This window comes from Penicillium crustosum, assembly GCF_028827405.1.
Source record: "Penicillium crustosum strain IBT 35664 chromosome Unknown utg000002l_segment0_segment0, whole genome shotgun sequence".
Lineage (NCBI taxonomy): Eukaryota > Fungi > Ascomycota > Eurotiomycetes > Eurotiales > Aspergillaceae > Penicillium > Penicillium crustosum.
Window position 1 is genome coordinate 4485364 of NW_026623123.1, and position 21386 is coordinate 4506749.

Sequence of the window (21386 nt, forward strand, 5' to 3'; positions counted from 1 at the left end):
ATTCAAACGCAGGGGCGTAATCATGTCACATCCTGTTTCCTGCAGGAAACCGCCATTATTGGAGTCCACCACCGATGGTTGGTCAGTCTTATTTCATCGCTTGACTTGACCCCGAATTGATTTGGCATTTGAGTTGTCCGTCCCTCCCATGTCCGTCCGAACAGCTACAATCTGAGGCGAGGTGTTTATGATGGACTCACAACCCGTCGACCCCGAAGCGCTCGCCCCGGTCGCGACCGACGGGATGGCAGATGTCGGGGATGTGCAGCTGCTGGGTATAAGAGTGTGCCTTTTTTTTTTTTGGTGAGGACTGGTCGCTGATGTCTTTTCTAGCACGGATGGGCTACAAACAGGAACTTCGTCGGCAGTATTCTACCACGCAAGTTTTCGCAATCGCATTCAGTATCATGGGCTTGGTGCCCTCAATCGCGTCGACGCTCTCGTTCTCTCTCCCCGCGGGTCCGGTCGGGATGGTCTGGGTAGGGGTTGAACTCCCTTGAGTCTGATTGTGCTGTTGGTTGATTGGGATTATGCAACAGGGATGGTTCACGGCGAGCATATTCATTTTATTGGTTGGGCTGGCAATGGTAGAAATCTTAGTTGGGGTTATCTGGAACTATCGCACTGATATCATCTAGGCTGATCTCGCGTCTGCCATGCCGACGGCCGGAGGGCTATATTGGTGGACACATTATTTCGCCGGACCGAAGTGGAAGAGACCATTGAGCTTCTTGATCGGATATAGCAACACATTGGGCTTGATCGGTGGCATGTGTTCGGTGGATTGTGAGGATGATCATCCGTACCCATTGCGATCACTCGTATCACTTACTCTTATTGTGTAGACACCCTCGCACTCATGATCCTCTCCTGTGTCTCAATATCACGGGGAGATGGATGGTCCGCCTCGCGCGGCGTTATCTATGCTGTTTACGTCGGCCTGATTTTCTTCCACGGGCTATGCGGCTCCTTCAGTGGACGCCTAATGCCAAAAATCCAGACATTTTGCATCTATATCAACATTGCCCTCGTGGTTGCGACCGTAATTGCCTTGCCAGTTGGAAAAGTGACGCGTGGTGGGTCCCTCAACGCTGGCAATTATGTGTATGGCCACATCGACAATGAGACCACATGGCCGACTGGATGGGCATTTATGTTGGCATGGCTCGCTCCGATCTGGTCAATTGGCTCCTTTGACTCTTGTGTGCACATGAGCGAAGAAGCTATGCATGCATCCAAGGCTGTTCCTCTTGGAATCGTCTGGTCGGCGGGCTCTGCATTTGTGCTTGGCTTCCTGGTGCTATCCGTCATCGCTGCTACTATGAACCCGGATGTAAGCGCGACAATCAACACCAAATTCGGTCAGCCAATGGCCCAAATATACTATGATGCATTAGGCAGAGACGGCGCTTTGGGTTTCATGGCTGTGCTTTGCGTCATTCAGTTCCTTATCGGCCTCAGCTTGATTGTCGCTGCTTCTCGCCAAGCATGGGCCTTTTCGCGCGACGGCGCACTGCCATTCTCTAGATTCTTCCGCCACGTCAGTACGCGAATCCAGTACCAACCAGTGCGCATGATCTGTGGCTTAGTAGTTGTCTCTATTGTGTTGGGCCTACTGTGTCTGATCAACTCCGCAGCCGCCAATGCCCTGTTCTCGCTATTTGTAGCAAGCAACTACCTATCATGGGGCACTCCAATCTTCTGCCGCTTGGTCTGGGGCCAGGACCGGTTCACCCCCGGGGAATTCTATACCGGCCGCTTGAGCAGGCATATTGCCTGGGTAGCCGTTGTCTATCTTATTTTTGGCGTGACCTTGTCTGTGTTTCCAACTGAGGGTCCCAACACAACTCGTATGTATTTGAACACTGCAAGGTCGCTTGATACGACCGCTAACAATTTAACTACCCGTAGCATCGAACATGAACTACACCATAGTAATCAACGGCTTTGTTTGGTTCGGATGTATGGCATATTATTTCCTTTTCGCACGGCGATGGTACATTGGCCCCCAGATGACTGTCGACGAGAGTTTTTCTACTGCTTCGGACAATATCATTGTTTTCCCAGTTCCCCATCCGCTCCCTACCGAGACACCCGCATCTTTCGATCATAAGGAAGAATGATCATTCTTCTCTCGATCGTTGCCCGCGGTACATATATTCATGTGCCTCAATAGATGCTGCTTATTTTCCAGCTTGTCCCGATTCATGTAGGCCGATTGGTTTTGACACAAACAACACGGAGTTATTTTGAGCTAATATTGTGTTTTGATAAGAGTGTAATGGCATGGTGAGGATTTAGTCTTCAGACAAAGGAGGAAGGTGTATTTTCTACGTCATATTCACCATTCAGCGTTTTCAAATTTCTGGTGCAATCATCATGTTATCGTTTCCACCATTGTATTCATTTCCAATCCCCTGTCGTCCATATTCAGATTCCAGGATGTCTAAATAGACGCAGCCCTCTCCAAGTCACCCAACCACTCATTGGGGGGGGGAATGATTTTGAATGCGTCATCAAAACCTTGAGCCAGGGAGTCAGAAATAGTAGGCCCAGGGTGATCCCCTATTCCAATCGCGTTATTCTTGGTCTACGATGGAGCAATGATGACCTGGACTTGGCCAAACCTCAAGCTGCACTTCTGGAGATATTTCGGACAAAATATGGATTCGAGATAGGCAATTTGCTTATACCCTCAACCCCTGGGAACGAGGCATTGGAAGCGATAAACGAAATTTTTTTTAAACTCTGCGAGGAATATAAATTAGACACCCCCCTATGGCTATCCCGGTTTATTTTTGATACACTATATCGGCTATGGTGTATCTGAAACAGAATGGAGGTATGAAATCTGGCAAGGACCCTAATAAAACTCATCCATTGCTCATCCAGCATCGCTCAACTCGACTCTCAGTGGAACCCGCAGCCCTGATACCGTTAGAATTCCTTAGTCTTCCATCAGCCTTCGCACGAAGGCTGATATTCTCGTTCCAATCGATACCTCCTACTCTGGAAGCTTTTTAGAGCCATGTCACAGCCTACAAATGAGATTGCAGTACAATAAACGTTTCGCTGAGTACCTGTTCTCAACAGGCAACGAGATTGCTGATCAGAACGGTCCCACTTACGATGGATGTTAACAACAACTTCACGACCCGTCTGACAGAACTCATACACACTGCGTTACCAACTCCGGTTACTGTTATATAACTCTACGAAGCTCTCTGTACCCAGGCGAATGACCCAAGTACTAAGCTGCGTTATACTCCTGAATGTATAGACTGTCGAAAAACAACTATCACCCTCCAACATCGAGCTAATTACGAGTGGGGGAGACAAAGACCGACAGGCAAGGCACAAATACCTACGGGTCGTGTCCTTATTTCCGTATCTATTCTTGGCAAGACAGTTCGCCGTTAGATCAAACGGTGGCAGGCGTCGCTTTCAAAAATGGATCCCGATATGAATGTGACCATCGAAGGTATTTTTGACCTTCAAGGGCGTTATTTGTGTCTTCTATCAATGCCTATCTCGCTATGGGAAAGTTTCCTACACCCAGGTTACCAGTTCGTGAGTTACGTGGATTCTCACAATATGCTACCATCAGATCCTAGTGCTGATGGCCTCTTGGTAGCTGCACTGCCAGAGAGACCGAAGGATCAAGGGTATATTGACTATGTAATGCTCTCTAACATGGAGGAGTGAGCTAGCGACATGGAATTCTGGCTTTTCTGCTCCTCACTACTGACGTGGAAAGGCGTGTGGTTCTGTCTTTTTTAGTGTTCTCGCCATTTGTAACCTGTACAAAGCCGAATCTGTAATTGGTAGCTTTGTTACTATTATTGCTCAATGGAACCTTTTTATTCGCTCCTGATATCGATTTAAATGGGCCCTTACGTCATGTTTTTATTTAATCTGGATACCTTAGAAAAGGCTAGCGTGAGACATGTAATAAACAGTGGTCAATTGGCCATGAAAATATGTTCTAGAACATGCATATTTAGTCGTGAGACTATCAGCAGGTTGAATGTCGAAATGGTCGACCAAAATGTAGGTTATAAAACCGATCAATATGTACAGTTTGAAAAGAACGCCGGTAGTAGACCTCTTTTCCCAGATGCGAGAACGCGACGAACAAATGTTTCAAAGAAGTAGCGAAGAAAGGACGGAGTGGATATAATGACTGAAATCAAACCCAGAGTCAACGGAGCAAGATATCAACACTTTACAGTGCAACCATGAGACCAAGGACACCGGCCATGCCCGCAGCAACAGCGCCGACAGCAGTGGGACGGGCGAAGGCGCCATTGTCAGAGGTGGAGGATGAGCCGGAGGAGGTGGAGGATGAACCGGAAGAGGCGGAAGACTCGGAAGAGCTGGAAGGAGACCCGGTGGAGATTGTGCTGGTTATGGTAGCCGACTCGGTAGCGGTGGTTGAGCCGGCGGAGTCGGTCAGAGTAGTCTGAGCAGAAACCGCAGTAACAACCCGGCTAGTAATGTCAGAGCCGATAGAGCGGGCTTCACTGGCAGCGGCAGAAGCCTCGCTTTCGATGGATGAGACGGCAGCGGCTCCGCCGGTACTCGCGGCTTCGGCGAAAGATGTGGCCTTTGAGGCGATGTCGGATCCGATGGATTGGCCGCCGTCGACGGCAGTTGAGTAGATGCCTTCGACGTCGGAGACGATAGAGTTTATATCAAGGCCATCTGGGGAGGCCATGGCAGCAGTGGCCAGGAAGAGAGCGGAGGAGATCAGAGTGAACTTCATTTTGATGTAGAGAAAAGGATTGATTGCGTGAGTAAGTTAGATTTTAAATAATTGGCCTTTTGGATTGAAATGATATACGCAGAAAATCCGGGGGAAAACTACTCTTTATGTATATATATGTATTTGGTAAATGGGAACTAGTTTCCTATAGATAGAAACATCGGGTTTTGATTGCGTATGCATGTTAGGCAGCCAAGGTGGCAGTGGCGAGATGACCTCAGCCCTGTGAGGAGCCATTCTCGTGTCGATCGTAGGGTCCATTCAGGGTTAGAGGGGCTATGTACCGTGTTATAAAACTGCATCTCGTTGCCCCAACGGGTTGGGGCAATGACATCGTCACGTCAGGGTCCACTTCGTAATGAGGGCGCAATTATGGGGCTGTTTCAATACCCTAGTCCCCCCCAGAAAATACCTGCAAGATCTAATGCACGTTCACGCATGAGCTTGATTCGCCTTGGTCGGGGGCAGTGCAGCACAGCCGGTAGAAATTTTGTATCGTCGCATTATTTTGGCGAATCGAGTTGTTGGGATCAAGGCAGCAAAATACCCAAAATACCACCGGAGACCCCGATCCCAACAAATAATGAGCCCCCGTGTGGCTTGGAGGAAGATCTTTATTAGTCAGCTGTCCTACCCACCTGGGCATCCAGGGGTCTCGGGAAATCAAAGTTCGGTAGCAATACAATGATACAACCGAAGTTAGTTGTATAACGGTAGAATGTGCGTTACCGGCACAACGCTTTTGTCGGGGCTTCTAATGTCACCTACGGTATCTCTGGTCCCGCCGAGGATCTGTGGCTAGTCTATTCTTGACTGAATCAAATGCAGGTATCTGAACCTGGTGGACACGAAAATGTATGCCTTCGGTGGGCCATATTTCATGACGATACTGCAATAGAGCCGCGCATTTCATGGCGGGTCTCCGTAAAAGTTAGCCAAATATAATTCCCGCGATATTCCCAGAACAGCCAGCCTAGAGTTGGCAAGATGCAGAAATCCGTGCTTTCCATTAAATCAGCGATGCCACGGAGACAAAATAAGGGTTCGAGATACTGGCTTCCACCAGTTTCTCGGCGGTTGTATCTTCCTTGGTTATCTGCAAAAATGAATGTATCAAGGTCATGGCTTGACTCAAGGAGTGCAGAGTCAGATCGTTTAGAAATTCTACAATGAGCTCAACGTCTTGAATATCCTTTCGAATCGTATCGGAGTAGCTTTCGTTCAATAAGCACTCGCCAATATTTGCTTCTCATGAATTAGTGAAGTTCAGATTGAGCGGGCAAGACACAGACATACCGAGCTTGATATCACCTTGCCAAGTGAGAAGAACGTTACTGAAATCTAGAAAAACCATATGAAGTCCTCGAAAGCCGAATGGATGGAATTAATCTTTCTAAGATCCCTTTGCAGCCTGTCGCTATGTCTGCATCGCTGAACTGAACATATTATGCAACGCAACCTAGATTGATTGCCAAGTGCTCATATTCATAGGCCAACTGTGCTTTAAAACTCGCATGGTCCCGACAGTTGGAGATCGGTTCTACAACTACATCAAGCCCTGGGAGGGATAACACAAAATATTTGTAAAATATTGGTACTCAACGTGCACAACGTAATCGAGTAAAATCAAGAAAGAAAAAGTGAAGTAACAGTGTAGATAACAGTCAACGGTCAACCCTGAAAAAAGCGCTCACACCAAACTACCTATCAATGAAACCTCCATCTCAGCTTCTCAACGCGAGATCAACTGTTGATTGACACAAGGGTGGTAGTAAGGTTTTATCTCAAGGCAGGCGCTACCAAGCTCAGAACGTGGAATCAATCCAATTGAGGTCACTGCACTCCTAATAGTGCATAGCAACGGGCCCAGTAAAGGGGCTAGCACAAGGGCAGGCAGAAGGTACCCCAGTGAAAGGATTGATAGGTGAGCTGTCAGTGGCGGTAGTCTTGATGGAGCTGGATTAAGAAGAGACGAAGTACTTCTTGAGAATAGGAAGGTAGGTAGAGTAAGCAGGGCCCGTGCTGGGCTCCAAGCTGTACATGTAAGATCCCCACCTGGGTCCGGCGGCCCACCACTCGGCACCCGTCCAGACGTCGGTGTTCTCGGACATGTAGGAGAGCATGCCTTCGACGGCGGCCTCGCAGTTGGCATTGACACCACCGGCGAACTCGCCGAGGAAACCCTTCTTCTTGTTGTCCCGTAACCAGGCGGTGGCGGACTGGAGGCGCTCCTTGCCGATAGTGGTACTGACGCAGGACTCGGAGGTACCGGAGCTGTCGCTGTCGAGGTACTGGTGCATCTCGTAGATAATCTTATCCGAGGAGTCGGTAAGGGCCTTAAGGTTGTCATTGGTAGTGGACCAGGACCAGGCGCCAGTATAGCCGTTACCTTCGACGAATATATACTGGCTAGTGGCGCCAGCGGCACGGATAGCGTTAATAGCGGCCTGGTTCATATTTAGGACGATGGTCTGGTCGATATCATGGTACTCGTTGTCTGGGGGGATAATGTTAGTGGATAGATCAATGGCGTAAGATTTACCACGGGGTGATCGCTTACTAGTGTCGAAGATAACCTTGTCGTTAGAGGCGAACTTGGTAGCTAGGGCCTTCCAGAAGGCCGCGAAATCGGAAGTTGAGGTGATGATATTGCCATCGCTATATATAGAGCATTAGTATCCTGCTAATAACGGTAGATAATTCTGGTTTTAGTACACTTACTATCTTCCGTAATTGTGGGGATCCAGGACAGCGTATGCACCGCTATCGGTAATGAACTTGACAGTCTACCAAACGGAATTGTTAGAATTTAGGAGAGGATCAATAGCCACGATAGACACATCACGTACGGAGGTAAGGCCAGCCAGGTAAGTGGCATCCAGGGGACCGGTAAGGCTAGTAGGCACCATACGCTCCATCAAGAAGGGTACACGGAAGATATTCATGCCCTGATCTCTCAAGATCTTAACCTGGGAAGTCTCGGGCCAGGCGTAATCGTTTCCTAGAGTACCGGGAATGTTAGTGCCGAATTCGGCACCGGACTCGCTCACGCCTAACCAAGAAAACCCATTGGCACGCTTCTGGACATCAGCGCTCTTCTTGGTAGGATCAACATCTCTTCCTCTGGGGTATGCGTAGGCCACAGTTGCGGCACTGGCAGCCAGAACAATTTGAGCGAACTTCATTGTGAAGTGTGAAACAGAATATCAAGCCTGATGGCGAAGAATGCGATGGAATAGAGGTAAAAGAATGGATATCAAGCACGAGCCTAGAAGTTTGAATGAGAAAGAATGAATGTATGCACGAAGCAAGAGTGAAGCCTTGGGGGGCCATCTGCTTTATAGCCATGTCCTGCTAGGAGACACCAAATAGCGCTTGGCCTACAAAGTAGAGTAACAGGCCATCCTTTGTTATAACAGAGTGGATACACTGTTCAAGGTGTCACTTGGAAACCAACTCGGCCCAATGATAGCCGCGATACGTAAATGGGAGATGCTTAAAATGAAAAATCACGAGGCATTTACAACCTAGCTTGATGTCTATTGCCTCGCTTGCATACTTTTCCAAAAGGAAGACGGAAGGTCCGTTGCAAACTTTGTATGGAGTATATCGAAACCAAAGCGGCGATTGTCCACTTCTGATTAGCCCTGGTCATAGTTCACGCGCACCTAATTGACCATCATCTTTCAAGAATAGTTCTACTATTTTAATAATAAAAGGTCTACCATTTCTCCTACGGTAGAAGCGCGGGGGCTACTCCGCGAGAAACTAAAGAGAGAATAAATTTTTGGAGAGATACCTCTTTAATTTATATCAACTTAGAGTGATTATCATGGAAAATCGCGCGGCTAGGGGTGCTCTGTGTTGGCGGAGGAGAGTCGACTTTAGGACTTCGAAACGGCGTGTCACTTCACAAATCCAAGAGATTCCTTGGTTCTTGAAAGTCCAAGTAGCTAATAAGCTCCTACCCTATTATTATATTTAGCTGTTAGAAAATTAAGAGCGAATTGATGGCATGGAGGTAGTTGAACTAAGGTGGTGAAATACGTCTATAAAGTTTTATTCGGCATGCCGGGTGTGTGGCTTTTCGCCGCAGCGTGCTTTTGTATAACCTGACAGGAATCTGGCTGTATGACAAGTGTATGGCATTAATGGCAAATACATGCGCTATATGCAACATTGTGGTTCAAGCCTGCTGCTCGGTTGGTATTGGTAGACCCACCCGTATTCGTTTTTTCAGTTCTGCAATTTATATCCCTGGTTGGGCTATACGCTAAGGCAACGCCTTTCCGTTTGATCCTATACCTAATCTGACCAATGAGATGTCAATGACTCTCTGTATTATCCACTTTTGTGCAGTATGCCTGGTACCAGTCGTCATATAATCTTGTTATAATACCCTGTCTCCACCTTGTTTTTAGCTTAGTATTCGACACAACCTATTAGGATACCGGCTACATCACCTGCAATGTTGACTAGCCGGTAATTTCACGCTGTGGCCTCTGTTTATTCTGTGGAATTTCCCACTTGAGCTGACAGCAGGCGGAGGTCCGATTGAAACCGGTACTGTAGTTCCGAAGAGACTCTGCCAGAGTGCCACCAATGTGCCGTTAAAGAGCAGATCTACAATGCATTACCAACTAAAGAAAACAATTCCAAATGATACCATTTAGTCTAACGCCTTGCCCTTATCAATTATCTATATAGTCTGATAAACGTCTTCCTTAAGTCCATCTTTGACTCTTGTTAGTTACTTCCCTTTCCAACTGTGAGAGTATTTTCGTCTCCTTTGGGCAGTTGTTCGAATTTCGAGACTATTATTGCACCTGAAACTACATCAGTTTAATGTAGAAAGATACGCACGGAACAAACGGGAGGGAGGGAAGGGTTGAATCCCGAGTATACTGTAAGTGAGACATGAGGAAGATGATCCCTTCCAAATTTCACACGGGAGGAGGGTACAGAAATTCTATCATATGGTCCTGTTGTCTTAGATATTGCATTATGCATAGTGTCTGGAGTATCGAATCACCATTATAAGAGGAAGCTGTTAGTCTCGAAGTTTTCAGAGCATCGCAAACCTACCAACCAAATTGAGCAGCAAATAATTCATTCTTCTTTGACTTGGTAAAAGATGCAGCTTCTCTCTCTTTTTGGCTCTGTGGCTCTTATGGCTGTGGTCGTTTCCGCGGCCGATCGAGGCAGCTATACCAGTCCTGGGATTGGGGCTCGTAAGAAGGCGATCTTGGATGCCGGTGGCAACACTCGCGATATGGCCATTGCCATGTTGGAGACGTGAGTCTATTTGCTTGGTATCCTTTCCTAATAACCTAGCTTACAACTACTAGCAACACCATGACCACAGACTACACTTATGGTATGTCCAAGAGTTGGCCAGCGAAACTAGTAGTGATGCTAACATCCGTACTTATAGGTGATGGAAAGACAGGCGATGGCACAAATTTCGGCGTATTCAAGCAGAACTGGTATATGCTGAGAAATTCTGCCTCTGAATTCCTGGGTCAGACCGTAGCCCAGGTCTCTAATGGTGCTGTTCTCAAGTAAGCTTTGGTATAGGGGATAGGCCGAGGTATATTAAGCTAATGCTCGAGTGCTAGTTCGGACCTGAAAAAGGACATTCAAGCTCGCCACGACGGTGAGAACCACTTCGGATATGAAGTTTGGTTCAGTGGTCACCGCAATGGAGAATCGGGTGTTAATAACCCGGGAACAGCTGATATCCAAAGTGGGTTTCATCTGATATGATCCCCTCGTCCACGAATCTTTTTACTGACTTTATCGACAGCGTACATCAATGGCGTGTCTTGGATTCAACAGCAGATCGAGAGTGACGACAAGTACCAGAGCGACGACACTCGCTTCTGGGTTGATGTCGTGCCTATCTAAACCAACGACATCTGATGGCAGACAATTAGCCACACAACCCGGAATAAGACTATGCGCTTTGTGCCAGGTGGTGCGCTGCACAGCTGTCACAAATCCCTCAGGAGCGCATTCTTTTCGTTCATCTACTCTCTATTCCATTCTATTCGCCCTCTTACTGAGATAGTAGACTTAGTTATGAAATTTTCATACGAATACACTCCTACTACCAAAACCTTACTATTTCTAGTGGGCACAGATTGTGTCATGTATGTTTTCACGGAACTGCATATGTCGTGCCGAACTTTGAGCCACTAGATATGGAGCCAGCGGGAACCAAATTCATCTCAATCTTGTCATGGAACTAGTACATAGGAACATGTATATATATACATATTTGCCAGTAGACTGAGCCTTCTTCAGATAATTTCTCCAGGGCATATAAACCCTACTTCTTTCACTACGTCCAAATAGAGAATAAATAAATTAATAAATTCATTATTCTTCTAAGACAATCGATTGTTTAACCACTGGCTGCAAATCTTCTCTTGTCCGTTTAACTTCATGCTTTCACCACTCCTACGTCTTGATCGTTTGTGCTATTGACATTGTGGAAAGCATCGCCGAAACTAGACGTGTTGCCGTTGATTTAACCATCGTGTTATAGGGTTTGATCCAGAATCCATTGAAAACTCGGAAATTCAATCAAAATTCGACGGCCGTTCTGCCAAAAGTGAGTGGATCGGTCGAATAGCACTCAAAAATGTAATGCTTAATTGGCGTACCAAGCTACCTATATAGGATTGGATAGATCTGTTGAAATGGCTAACCGAGGTGCATTGATTGATTGCACAACAAAAAAGGCCTGAACTTTTTGAAAGCGCATTATAATCTTAGCTATCTTTAAAATCGGCGAGCTTTAAATTTACCAGGATACAATATCAGACCTGTCAATTATTCATGAGGCCAAAATTTATCTAGGAGAAAATCATGGAGGCAATTATATTAAAGTCGTTCGGTGTTAACCAGAGATAAGAAAGCGCTAAGTATGGATCCAAGATGTAGGTTCTCTGGGACTCCTTTCTCCACCTTGGAGTAGTACTACATGCCTTCTCATTGGTCAACGTTCCTTTACACTGTCAACCTTGGAAGTATCAGTGTCGCAAAATAGAGAAGACATAATTAGCTTGAATGTATTATTTCAAATTCCGCCCCACTAAAGTAATACAAACGGTATGAAAGGGAGACTTACCGGTATATGTTGTACTCCTATCTGGGCCTAGTGGATCGGCTCTTGCCTTGGATAAGCAGGTCTCGGCGCTCGTCATTATACACATTATAGCCTAAATAGGAACAAAGAGCCACTCGCAATTTCGAAGTATATTGATCCCTGTGGCATTAGGCTGGGGGATGGCCAAGAGCTTTCATGACGCGTCATATAGCAGGGTTGAGTGCCTTTTTTTCTTATTGCAAAGGGATAGCAAAGGAGGCGCAGAAACAAAAGCCACGGAGTGGCGACATGCTAAAAAAAGAAACTAGGAAAAATGCTAGAACTATTTTGGTGGATAATGGTACTCCTCTGTACGAGGTTGGAATTATTGTTCATACCCCTTTTCATTAATGATTATCTATTATTTAAATTACTAACAAAATGCATATGTCCAGTGATGATGATTATAATGCAATAAACATAACACGACGAATATCACGCTGTAAACTGACCATAAACCTGGATGATGGCTTCCCACCCACCTTTATAGTCCGCTTCACGGGGGTTGCTCTTCCCATCGAGCACCATCACATCCGTCATGCGCGTGCTGATCGAGTACCAGACCAGATTCTGAGGCTCATTCGTGACCCGCATCATGTTGGTTTGGCAGTTCCCATTGCAAGGCTCGTTATACAAACCATTCCAGTACCCATCGAAGAAGGCCCAGGCAGCCGAGTTGTACAGTGCGATGTTAGATCCACCGTCGACATTTGTAGCTAGCGCAGTGCGACACTTTTGGTCTTCTGCAGCACACCACGAGAAATCAGGGTCACCATATTTGGCGACAGCCGTCCATGGTGCTGGTGCCGCCTGGTATTCGCCCTGTCCTTGCATATATGGTGTTTCCGTTTGTAGAAGACCCGCAAAGACGTTCTCGGCGTTGTGGAAGTTATAGTTGTACAGCCAGTGATGCTCGGAACCAGTTCCTGTCAGCCAAGTGCCCTTGGTGGACTCGACCAAGATTCCGCGGCCAGTTGAAATAATAGTGAGAAGCGACTCGCTATCAAGGTTGTGATCGGCAGTCCATCCCCAGAAGTTCTCAATATATGCGGATGAGCTCCGGGTCAGGTGCATTACCATAAACGCAGCCATACAGTCCTTTGGGTCTTGCGACGTGCAAGCACCGGAGATACTGGTGTCAGCGGTCCCGCCTACCATCGCCATGGTGTTCCAAAGACCGATGTCACCGGGCTGATCACCTGCAGCATTGATTTCAATGATCTTGGCCCCCGGCAGGATCTCGCCGACAGAGAATCGCATGTCCTGAATTTCAATCACGCCAATGTCCCCGGTATTGCCAAGCTGAACGACAGGTCTCGGATTGTCGGAATCCTTGAATTTGTCGCCATATGCAGAAATGACAGACCATGCTTCTCCAACAATGCGGGTTCCCACTGGAACGAAGATGGTGTCTGAGACTCGGTATACACCGAAGGGGATGTATGTAATCTTGCACGAAGCGGCATTTTCAGCCAAGATAGCGTTGAGACTGTTGGTGTCGTCGGTCTTACCGTCACCTTTCACTGTATGTCCAGATACGGTCTTCACATTGACAATATCACCTGTGCTGTAATCTTGATAGGTGGGCTGGGCTTTGGTAAAGAATTTGTCATTTACCAGCAAAGGGGCAGGGCGCTTTGTGTCCCAGCCTACCCCAGTCTGGTAGGTCTCTGGGGCGACAGTACCCCAGACCCAGGTATCAACATGAGAGGTAGCGGCCAATACCACATTCCCCTGAGCATCCACCGCAATAGCGTTCGAAGTATCATGCTTTAGGTTCTGAATGAGGAACTGGCTATTTCGGTTTCCAGAATCATGGGACGAATCATAGAATCTGACTACCGTTCCTGAGTTGGTGGAAGTGGAGTCCAGAAGCACTAGGCTACCCAATCCATTCCCCGTCATATCGATACCAGTGCCACATTTATCAAAGGTTGCTTGTTGCAGCAGCACCGTCCAGCCACCTGCCGCGCTGAAACCTGTTCTACAAGACTCAAAATAGATGTTCTTGAAGTTGACTTGTTGGTTGGAGTTTTTGATCCCGATAGCCCCACCAGTAATATGCTACACTTTGTTAGGTTTTTTTGTTCTTCTTTTTCTTGGGGTTCTCTAGATACTTACCACATCCGTCACGGCAATTGTTGACCCGGCATTGATATCAATTCCAGTGTGACCCGTGGAGTCATTTGGCATACGAATCTTCACATTTGTCAAACCCGACCCTTGGGCAACTCCCCATTGAAGAGCAGTGACATGGCGATCTGGCTGGAGGGCCGTCGTATCCAAGATCACGTTCTTGACAAGAGTTGCAAAGCTAGTTTCTGGGTTGCCATTGTGTGAATCGTACCCCATGATGAGATAGTCGCCGCGGAATCCTGGACCAGCCTTGATGATGGGAGGATTCAACGGATTGCCCACAATTATCGTACCCACAGTCAGATTCAGAGTGGTTTCAAGCTGATACACGCCGCCTGGAAGGTAGACCTGAGCAGGGTACCGCGTGACACCGTGGCCCTTTCGGCTGCCCCCTACGCCATCATCGTCTATGGCCTGCTGTAGTTTCGGGGTTTGATTACCACTGCCATCGTTGACGACTGAGTAATCCATCACGTTGCGGTACACTGGGTAGAGGGACGATTTAGCGTAGGGGGCAAATCCTGCTCCGTATTGGTTGTGATCCTGCTCATCAAGCCAGTAGGTCTCTGGCGATTTGTTGGTAGGGGCAGCACAGGTTTTTGTCGCATGCGAGTTGCCTTTTTGAGGGATTGGACTAGACAAGTTTGTTAGCATTCAAGGATCCTATGAAGACTTTGAATGACACATACGACTGAGTTGGAGGACTGGCTCCCGTGGATTGAGTATGGGTCTTTGGCAATGGAGTTGAATGCAATGTACTTGTTGTGAAAGTATTCGTGGCCGCTGAATTGGTGCTGGTTACCATTGTAGTAGCGTGTGCCATCTTTGAGGAGGAACTAGCCACTTCTGGTGAATGAGTTGCCATTGAAACACCGACACCGTTCGATGGAGATTCCGCGGCTGTGGAGAGAGTATTTACTGCAACTGACGAAGTCGTGCTACTCAAATCGTGGTGGACTGTCGCGGTAGGTGGTGGACCAGTAAGCCCTGCCAAAGCAGACATAATAGCCCAATAAAGGGGGTGGTCATTATTTGACCGTTCTTCATCACCAGTTGTGGATAAAAGTCCATGCGATGAGGCCGGTCGCAACAAGTGCAGAGGCACAATAGCACCTGATACTGTAGACACAACAACTGCCACTGCAGCCAAAGAAGAGACACCCCTCATATTCAATCGACCACAAGCCACAACCTCAATCTCGAAGTAGATAGAAAGGAGTGAGAGAAGAACAAGGAAGTAAATCAATGAATACTAATAAAAAATCACGCCGTTGTCATGTGTCAGTTTTTCCGACAATTACATACCATTCAGACCATCTTGGAATGCACATAAGCACACACTTTGGATGAAGAATGTGTATAGCTTTTGTTGGTGCACCTTGAATGGTCCGGCTGAAAGGGTCATGGATGATCGACGCCCCTTGCAAGATTCGGGATTCGCAACCTTCTGGGCAAACTATAGCAAACTTATGCCGTTGCTATAGCTTCCTTTTTAGTGCACTCTACTGGTTTGAGGGAATTTCAGGTTTGCAGTATAATGGGCTACACAATCCTTATCCTATATAACCCGAGTACTCTGAAGATCCTCAGTTAGGTTTTACGTGGCTATTCCCCATGATGTTAATTCTGCGTTCATCCTGAGCTGAGTACTCTTACGCTGTTCAGCAAGAAAGGATTAGGCTCTGTTAAATATCCTCGCATCTCACCATCTGTTCCTTGTTTCCTTTCATCTGTCAAAATATGTGTTTCCAGGTTATATCTATATATTGATTCCTGCGCTCTTCACGCCCAGCTAATACGCTTGCAATCGGAAATACAAAGTCGTCGTTTGTGTACGTGTTACTTGACATGCTTCCAATGCTCTCGATTCGAGACACGTGGTAATCGGCCAATCGTCGGAAAAATCAAGTTTCCTCACGACATCCCTTGCATTAGGTCCTTGGAAGGTCCGCAGGTGTTCATATAGACTTCCATACCAACGACAGCTATGCAGTATGAAGTATGTCTCCTCACCTATATGATTTGTGTTGTAGGTGCTAAGGTTATTATTTCTTCATAATTGGTGTGCACCGTGCCTGTTGATCTTATCTGCCAAGCTTCATCTCCATGCGCGTTACTTTGGAAGGTAGATTCTACTTGTATATATTCGTTTACAACTATAGCAATCCACGCTTTACAAATACCTTCAACTTTCTTCCTCCTTACAATAGTGTTATATTCTATGTTTAGCTGAAGCAAACCCGCAACCGAAGAATTTTTCTTGGGTTTAGATTTGGCATTGTCACCTGGCCATTCTTGCGAATATATATTCGAGCCTGACATGCGAAAATGACAGGTTATTGGTGAAATGTTGAAGGAACCATAGTGGAGCTGTCGGAGACAGAGAATCGCCAATTACTAAGGCATGTTTCTATAGAAATCATAGGATGATATTGATAACAATGTTGGGTGGCGCGAAATCTACAAAGTCCGAGATTTGCGTGGGATAGATTTCCGATGAGGCGACACCCGCAAACAATACCTCATGACTGGCGGAAAGGACTTAGAATCCTGTCGACTTGATGATTTCTTACATTGCTGATGTGCGCGAAAATGAATTCTTTGCTGATTACCGACCGTGGTTCACACGTATACCCCAATCACGTCTCTGTGAGCTCATCTAGCAATTATGATAGCCCAATTTGGCACCGAAGTCCCGAAGACATTCGGCGAAAGACCTTGTGCGGTTCAAAATTCTTCATCAAAAGAAGATTAATAATCTAAAAACTCCCTTAATTTCAAATAATCGGAGGCCAGATGTTGGCGAAGGATTGAAAATTACGTATCGCCTTCATGTCGGAAGCATCCATCAGCACTTTCAATGATGACTCGGATCCAGAGAATACAAGCTCGTCCGAAGTTTGGCAGGATGCACCTCAAACCAGCCCGCAAGATGAGGAGCCACCACTCCATGTTCGATTTCGATCAAACGCGGGTTTCATGCAGGGGGCTCGGCATGATCCTCCGCCAAGAGGCCTCCGGGAAGAATGGGATCATGCTCACAGTCAAGCGCTACCCCATCGACCGACAATGCCATACTCCCATGAGACTGAGGATATTGCCGATACGCCACTGAAAGATCGCGAGCCACAACCCGGTGAGACGGACGGCGGGTCAGGCGTCGAAAGGATAGACCAGAACAAGCCACAGGAAGAGGAGAAGAAGGGAGAGGAGAAAGAGGACGAGAAGGAGCCTGAGACTCCCCAGCAGCAATCCACACGGGAGAAATGGCGAGCCGTGGCCAAGAATTGGAGACAGAAAGCGTCGGAATTCGGCGACCGCATGGGTCGCCCACAAGCCGAAGGAGATGACTTGACATCCGGAAAGTATCACGCAGACTGGGCGACCGGCGGTGCAGTTGCCCACTCTGACATGACAGATGACAAACATAAAAGTGTGGAGGCGAAGCACCGGGACCAGAAGGGAACCAGCTCCGAAGCTCACCGTCTGGTGCGAGATTTGACCCAAGACCATTCCCAAAAACGCCGCAAAGGTCGCGGCAAGCCTTATCCTCACGCTGGGAATGAGTTTAAAGATGAAGAAACCGAGACAGGGCCAGATGCGGACTTGAGATATCGCACTGGCGGCGGTGGGATCCTGTCGCACTTGATCAAATTACAAGGTGGTCAGCAACAAGATGCTGGAGGCCAGTCTCGAACATCAACTGACTCGTCCCGCAGCGCAGAATCAGCCCCCACTGGGGCCCCAACACCAACAGGAAAGAAGCAAAAGCCACTGAAATGGTACAAAAAGCCCCAAAATACGTCGACGTCAACCTTGATTGGTGGGAGTGCGGAGAGTTTCAGTGGTGCAAGCACTCCTGTTTCAAGCGAGATCCTGTCACAAGCTTCGAAACGCCGTGATAATCAGGGAGGTGGTGGTGGCGGTGGAGGTCGTAATATGCGCCTTGAGGATGAAATTCGAGTAACCGTGCACATTGCAGAGATCATCTGTCGGCAGCGGTATATCATGCAGCTCTGCAGAGCATTGATGTTATTCGGTGCCCCCACGCACAGACTTGAAGAATACATGCAGATGACCTCAAAGGTGTTAGAGGTTGACAGTCAATTCCTGTACCTGCCAGGTTGCATGCTCATGTCATTCGACGACCCTTCTACCCGCACCACCGAGGTGAAGTTGGTTCGTGTAGCCCAAGGAATTGATTTGGCTCGCCTATCGGACACGCATTTGATCTACAAGAATGTGATCCATGATGTGATTGGCATTGAAGAAGCAATTCAGGAGCTTGATTCAGTCATCAAGAAAAAACCTCAGTATCACAAGATCATCATTGTCTTGGTGTATGGGTTGGCCACTGCGACTGTGGGACCTTTCGCTTTCAGTGCCAGGCCGATTGATATGCCAATCATTTTTCTCAATGGGTTACTTGTGGGTTTAATGCAACATGTCGCCGCGCCTCGTTCGGTGTTGTATTCCAATGTCTTTGAAGTGACATCAACAGTGGTGACGTCCTTCTTGGCTCGAGCCTTCGGCAGCATTGCCCTTGGAGTTGTGGATGGCAAGCCACAGTACCTATTTTGCTTTTCCGCCATCGCGCAATCGTCAATTGCATTGATATTGCCGGGATTTCTTGTTCTTTGTAGTAGCCTGGAACTTCAGTCCCATCAGATCATCGCCGGCTCGATTCGAATGGTATACGCTCTCCTCTTCTCCTTGTTCATTGGATATGGAATTACCGTCGGCACAACCATCTACGGGCTGATAGACAACAATGCGGTATCTGATACCTCCTGTCCAGAGAAGGGTGCCTTTAAAAATCCATATGTTCAACGGTTCCCATTCGTTGCGATCATGACAGTCTGGCTTTTGATCATAAACCAAGGGAAATGGAAACAGCTCCCACCGATGAGTATTATCGCATTATCGGGCTACATTAGCAACTACTTCAGCACAAAGAAACTGGGGTCAAACTCCCAGGTCGCGAATACAGTCGGCGCCTTTGTCATTGGCATTATGGGAAATATGTACAGTCGGCTCTGGCATGGCCATGCTGCGACCGCTATTCTGCCTGGCATTTTCATTCTAGTTCCATCTGGACTTGCTGCTACAGGGTCTTTAATCTCGGGGGTACAGTCCGCGGATGAAATTCGTCAAAGCGTCGGCTCTCATGCTGCTCCTAGTTCAGCACCCGGGGCTGGCTTGCAGTCCGGTAATTCCGTGTTTAGTCTAGGTTTTGGTATGATCCAAGTGGCTATTGGTATTACAATTGGTTTATTCATTTCCGCACTGGTGGTTTATCCATACGGCAAGGCCCGCAGCGGACTGTTCAGTTTCTAGGCTGTTTATTGCCATGTGTTGATGAGATTTTGTTAGGATCGCGTGGTTTCTATTGGATAGTACTGACTATATATAGGATCGAATATATAATGCTTAGTCCAATATTAACCTTCTACTTATTATATGCTTAATGATATATATCTCAACTTTAACGCTACTTTATACGCTTTTGAAGGCTACGAATTACCCCTAATTATTACATATATATATCTAGATTTACACGCTAGTATTGACTATTACTTATGGTCTTAATAAGTAGCAGCGGAAGAGGATTAGAATTATCACTATTCTCCGGCTTAGCATTATCACAGGTCTCATTGGTTATCTCTTCGCCTTTAGTTTTATGATTATCCTCACACTAGCCGATAGATTCGGGTTATAATAATGAAGCTGCACCAGCTACCTAATCTTGACAACTTATGCCAGCAGGTGCGCGACCGACAACCTCAGAACGCGATTCATCAATGAAGCGACACAGCATGGCAGAGGAATTAGGTACGTCGACATGGAGCACACCATCCTCAATCATCGCAAACCCTATGAACAAAAGTCGGGATCGGCTTGATTGAATTTGATTTTTTGTTGACTCGATGAAATAAAGGGAGATTTAATGGCAACCTCCTTACTGATTCAATCATTTAGGGCGGTATTGATTCGAAATTTTTGTTTATCGAATTATACCTCTCTCCTTGATGTTGGGAATTTTTCATAGAAAGACTAAGGTAGCACCAACCAACACTCGGCAGAAATACATTTAAAGATAGTGATCGATTCATCATCTAGTCAAACGATAACCTATCATCTGTAAAGTGACGCTGGCCTATTCAAGGCCACCAAAAGACAAAGTCATCACGAAGACGAATCGGGGAATGAGACATCCTTCGTCAGGGGCTTAATACTGTGAGTGAGCAGGGCGTAATGAGTAGCGAATGCCGATGGTGTGTGCATAGGACAGGTGGAGGCCTTAGTTCTAGTGACGCCTTGGTTGATACTTTCGACAATTCTTACTCCTCACCTCAACAAGTTTCACTTCTCCCTTTAGCAATTCTCACTTCTTCCTTAAAAGAATTCTCACTTGTAAGGGCTGAGGGCACAACTCCGACAGTCTTCCATCTTTCGGTATCGAATCCGGGTGGAGTGAATGTTGGAACGATTTGCTCCACGAAATGAACCTTTTGTTGGTCGGTAGCAATGGAGGCGTTCGAGAGATCATGATTCCAAAGTGGAGTCTTAACCGTCGAACGAGATAGGTAAGCGTTTATCGAACTTTACGTTAGTGATCGAAATGGAATACCCGTCCAGCGGTAATGAGAGGTACATCCAAGACTTCGAATTTAATTAGTCTGTTTCCTAACAGCCTTTGGGTATTCCCCGTGCCAACCGGAACCACCATACTAAAGCGAATCGAACTAAGCCGCTGAGAGGTATTGGGCCCTCGCCTAATGTCCGACCTGGAACGTACAGGATCACGAAGTACAATGGCGCACCTTCAGATTGGCGATTTGTGGGAAGTGACACTCCGAGCACCACAACGGACGAACCTTTCCCCTGTCTAATCCTGTCAAGGGTCCCTGTTGTTGCTTTCGCTCTTCTGGATAATGTCCAATCGTATTTCTCGATCATCGTGGCCGTGACTCTATAACTTTCACCGGTAACGTCAGAGTTACAGATTCACCCGAGGGTGATTTATACTTTGTCGGTAGTAAGCTAGGGTTGATTACTCGGTTTGCGCGATATGTATGTGATGCTGTCTCAAAAGCTTTGTCCGTCTCAGATCTACCCAGAACCAGTGCTTGTGCTCTTCATATGTTGCGCTGTATATAGGCTTTGCATAACGAACATGGCTGTCGTTTTCATCCTCTTCATCAAGCTCTGCCGTAGTTTGATCTCACCCTGATTCTTTAAACGTTTGACCGGGTTGCGGTCTTTGGTATATGGTGCTGTTTTGATCGGAGATTGACTCCTCTGTGACTGTTAGTACGGAGCCAACGTATT

General features: G+C 46.9%; 7 protein-coding genes across 7 annotated transcripts; 4 read left to right on the top strand and 3 right to left on the bottom strand.

Annotated features, from left to right (window-relative positions):
* Positions 1-187: 187 nt before the first annotated feature.
* Positions 188-2123, top strand: N7487_005220 (putative GABA permease (Uga4); the record flags this gene model as incomplete). The annotated part of the gene is made up of 6 exons (XM_056872967.1): positions 188-275; positions 334-479; positions 540-587; positions 639-786; positions 846-1850; positions 1912-2123. 6 exons carry the CDS (start codon positions 188-190, stop codon positions 2121-2123), a joined length of 1647 nt encoding a protein of 548 aa, XP_056730687.1.
* A 332-nt stretch (positions 2124-2455) lies between these two features.
* N7487_005221 (uncharacterized protein) lies at positions 2456-3420 on the top strand (the record flags this gene model as incomplete). Its single annotated transcript, XM_056872968.1, has 3 exons — positions 2456-2790; positions 2963-3135; positions 3221-3420. Coding segments are annotated over 3 exons (708 nt in total), but the record flags the coding sequence as incomplete, so codon positions are not given.
* Positions 3421-4225: 805 nt separating this feature from the next.
* On the bottom strand, positions 4226-4765 carry N7487_005222 (putative GPI anchored protein; the record flags this gene model as incomplete). The annotated part of the gene is made up of 1 exon (XM_056872969.1): positions 4226-4765. One exon carries the CDS (start codon positions 4763-4765, stop codon positions 4226-4228), a length of 540 nt encoding a protein of 179 aa, XP_056730689.1.
* A 1961-nt stretch (positions 4766-6726) lies between these two features.
* N7487_005223 (glycoside hydrolase family 5 protein) lies at positions 6727-7950 on the bottom strand (the record flags this gene model as incomplete). Its single annotated transcript, XM_056872970.1, has 4 exons — positions 6727-7262; positions 7326-7423; positions 7487-7551; positions 7615-7950. The coding sequence occupies 4 exons, from the start codon at positions 7948-7950 to the stop codon at positions 6727-6729; spliced, it is 1035 nt and encodes a 344-aa protein (XP_056730690.1).
* A 1949-nt stretch (positions 7951-9899) lies between these two features.
* On the top strand, positions 9900-10672 carry N7487_005224 (uncharacterized protein; the record flags this gene model as incomplete). Its single annotated transcript, XM_056872971.1, has 5 exons — positions 9900-10060; positions 10114-10142; positions 10200-10326; positions 10384-10511; positions 10572-10672. 5 exons carry the CDS (start codon positions 9900-9902, stop codon positions 10670-10672), a joined length of 546 nt encoding a protein of 181 aa, XP_056730691.1.
* A 1681-nt stretch (positions 10673-12353) lies between these two features.
* N7487_005225 (uncharacterized protein) lies at positions 12354-15222 on the bottom strand (the record flags this gene model as incomplete). The annotated part of the gene is made up of 3 exons (XM_056872972.1): positions 12354-13982; positions 14040-14688; positions 14744-15222. 3 exons carry the CDS (start codon positions 15220-15222, stop codon positions 12354-12356), a joined length of 2757 nt encoding a protein of 918 aa, XP_056730692.1.
* A 1664-nt stretch (positions 15223-16886) lies between these two features.
* N7487_005226 (threonine/serine exporter family protein) lies at positions 16887-19391 on the top strand (the record flags this gene model as incomplete). Its single annotated transcript, XM_056872973.1, has 1 exon — positions 16887-19391. The coding sequence occupies one exon, from the start codon at positions 16887-16889 to the stop codon at positions 19389-19391; it is 2505 nt and encodes an 834-aa protein (XP_056730693.1).
* Positions 19392-21386: the final 1995 nt, after the last annotated feature.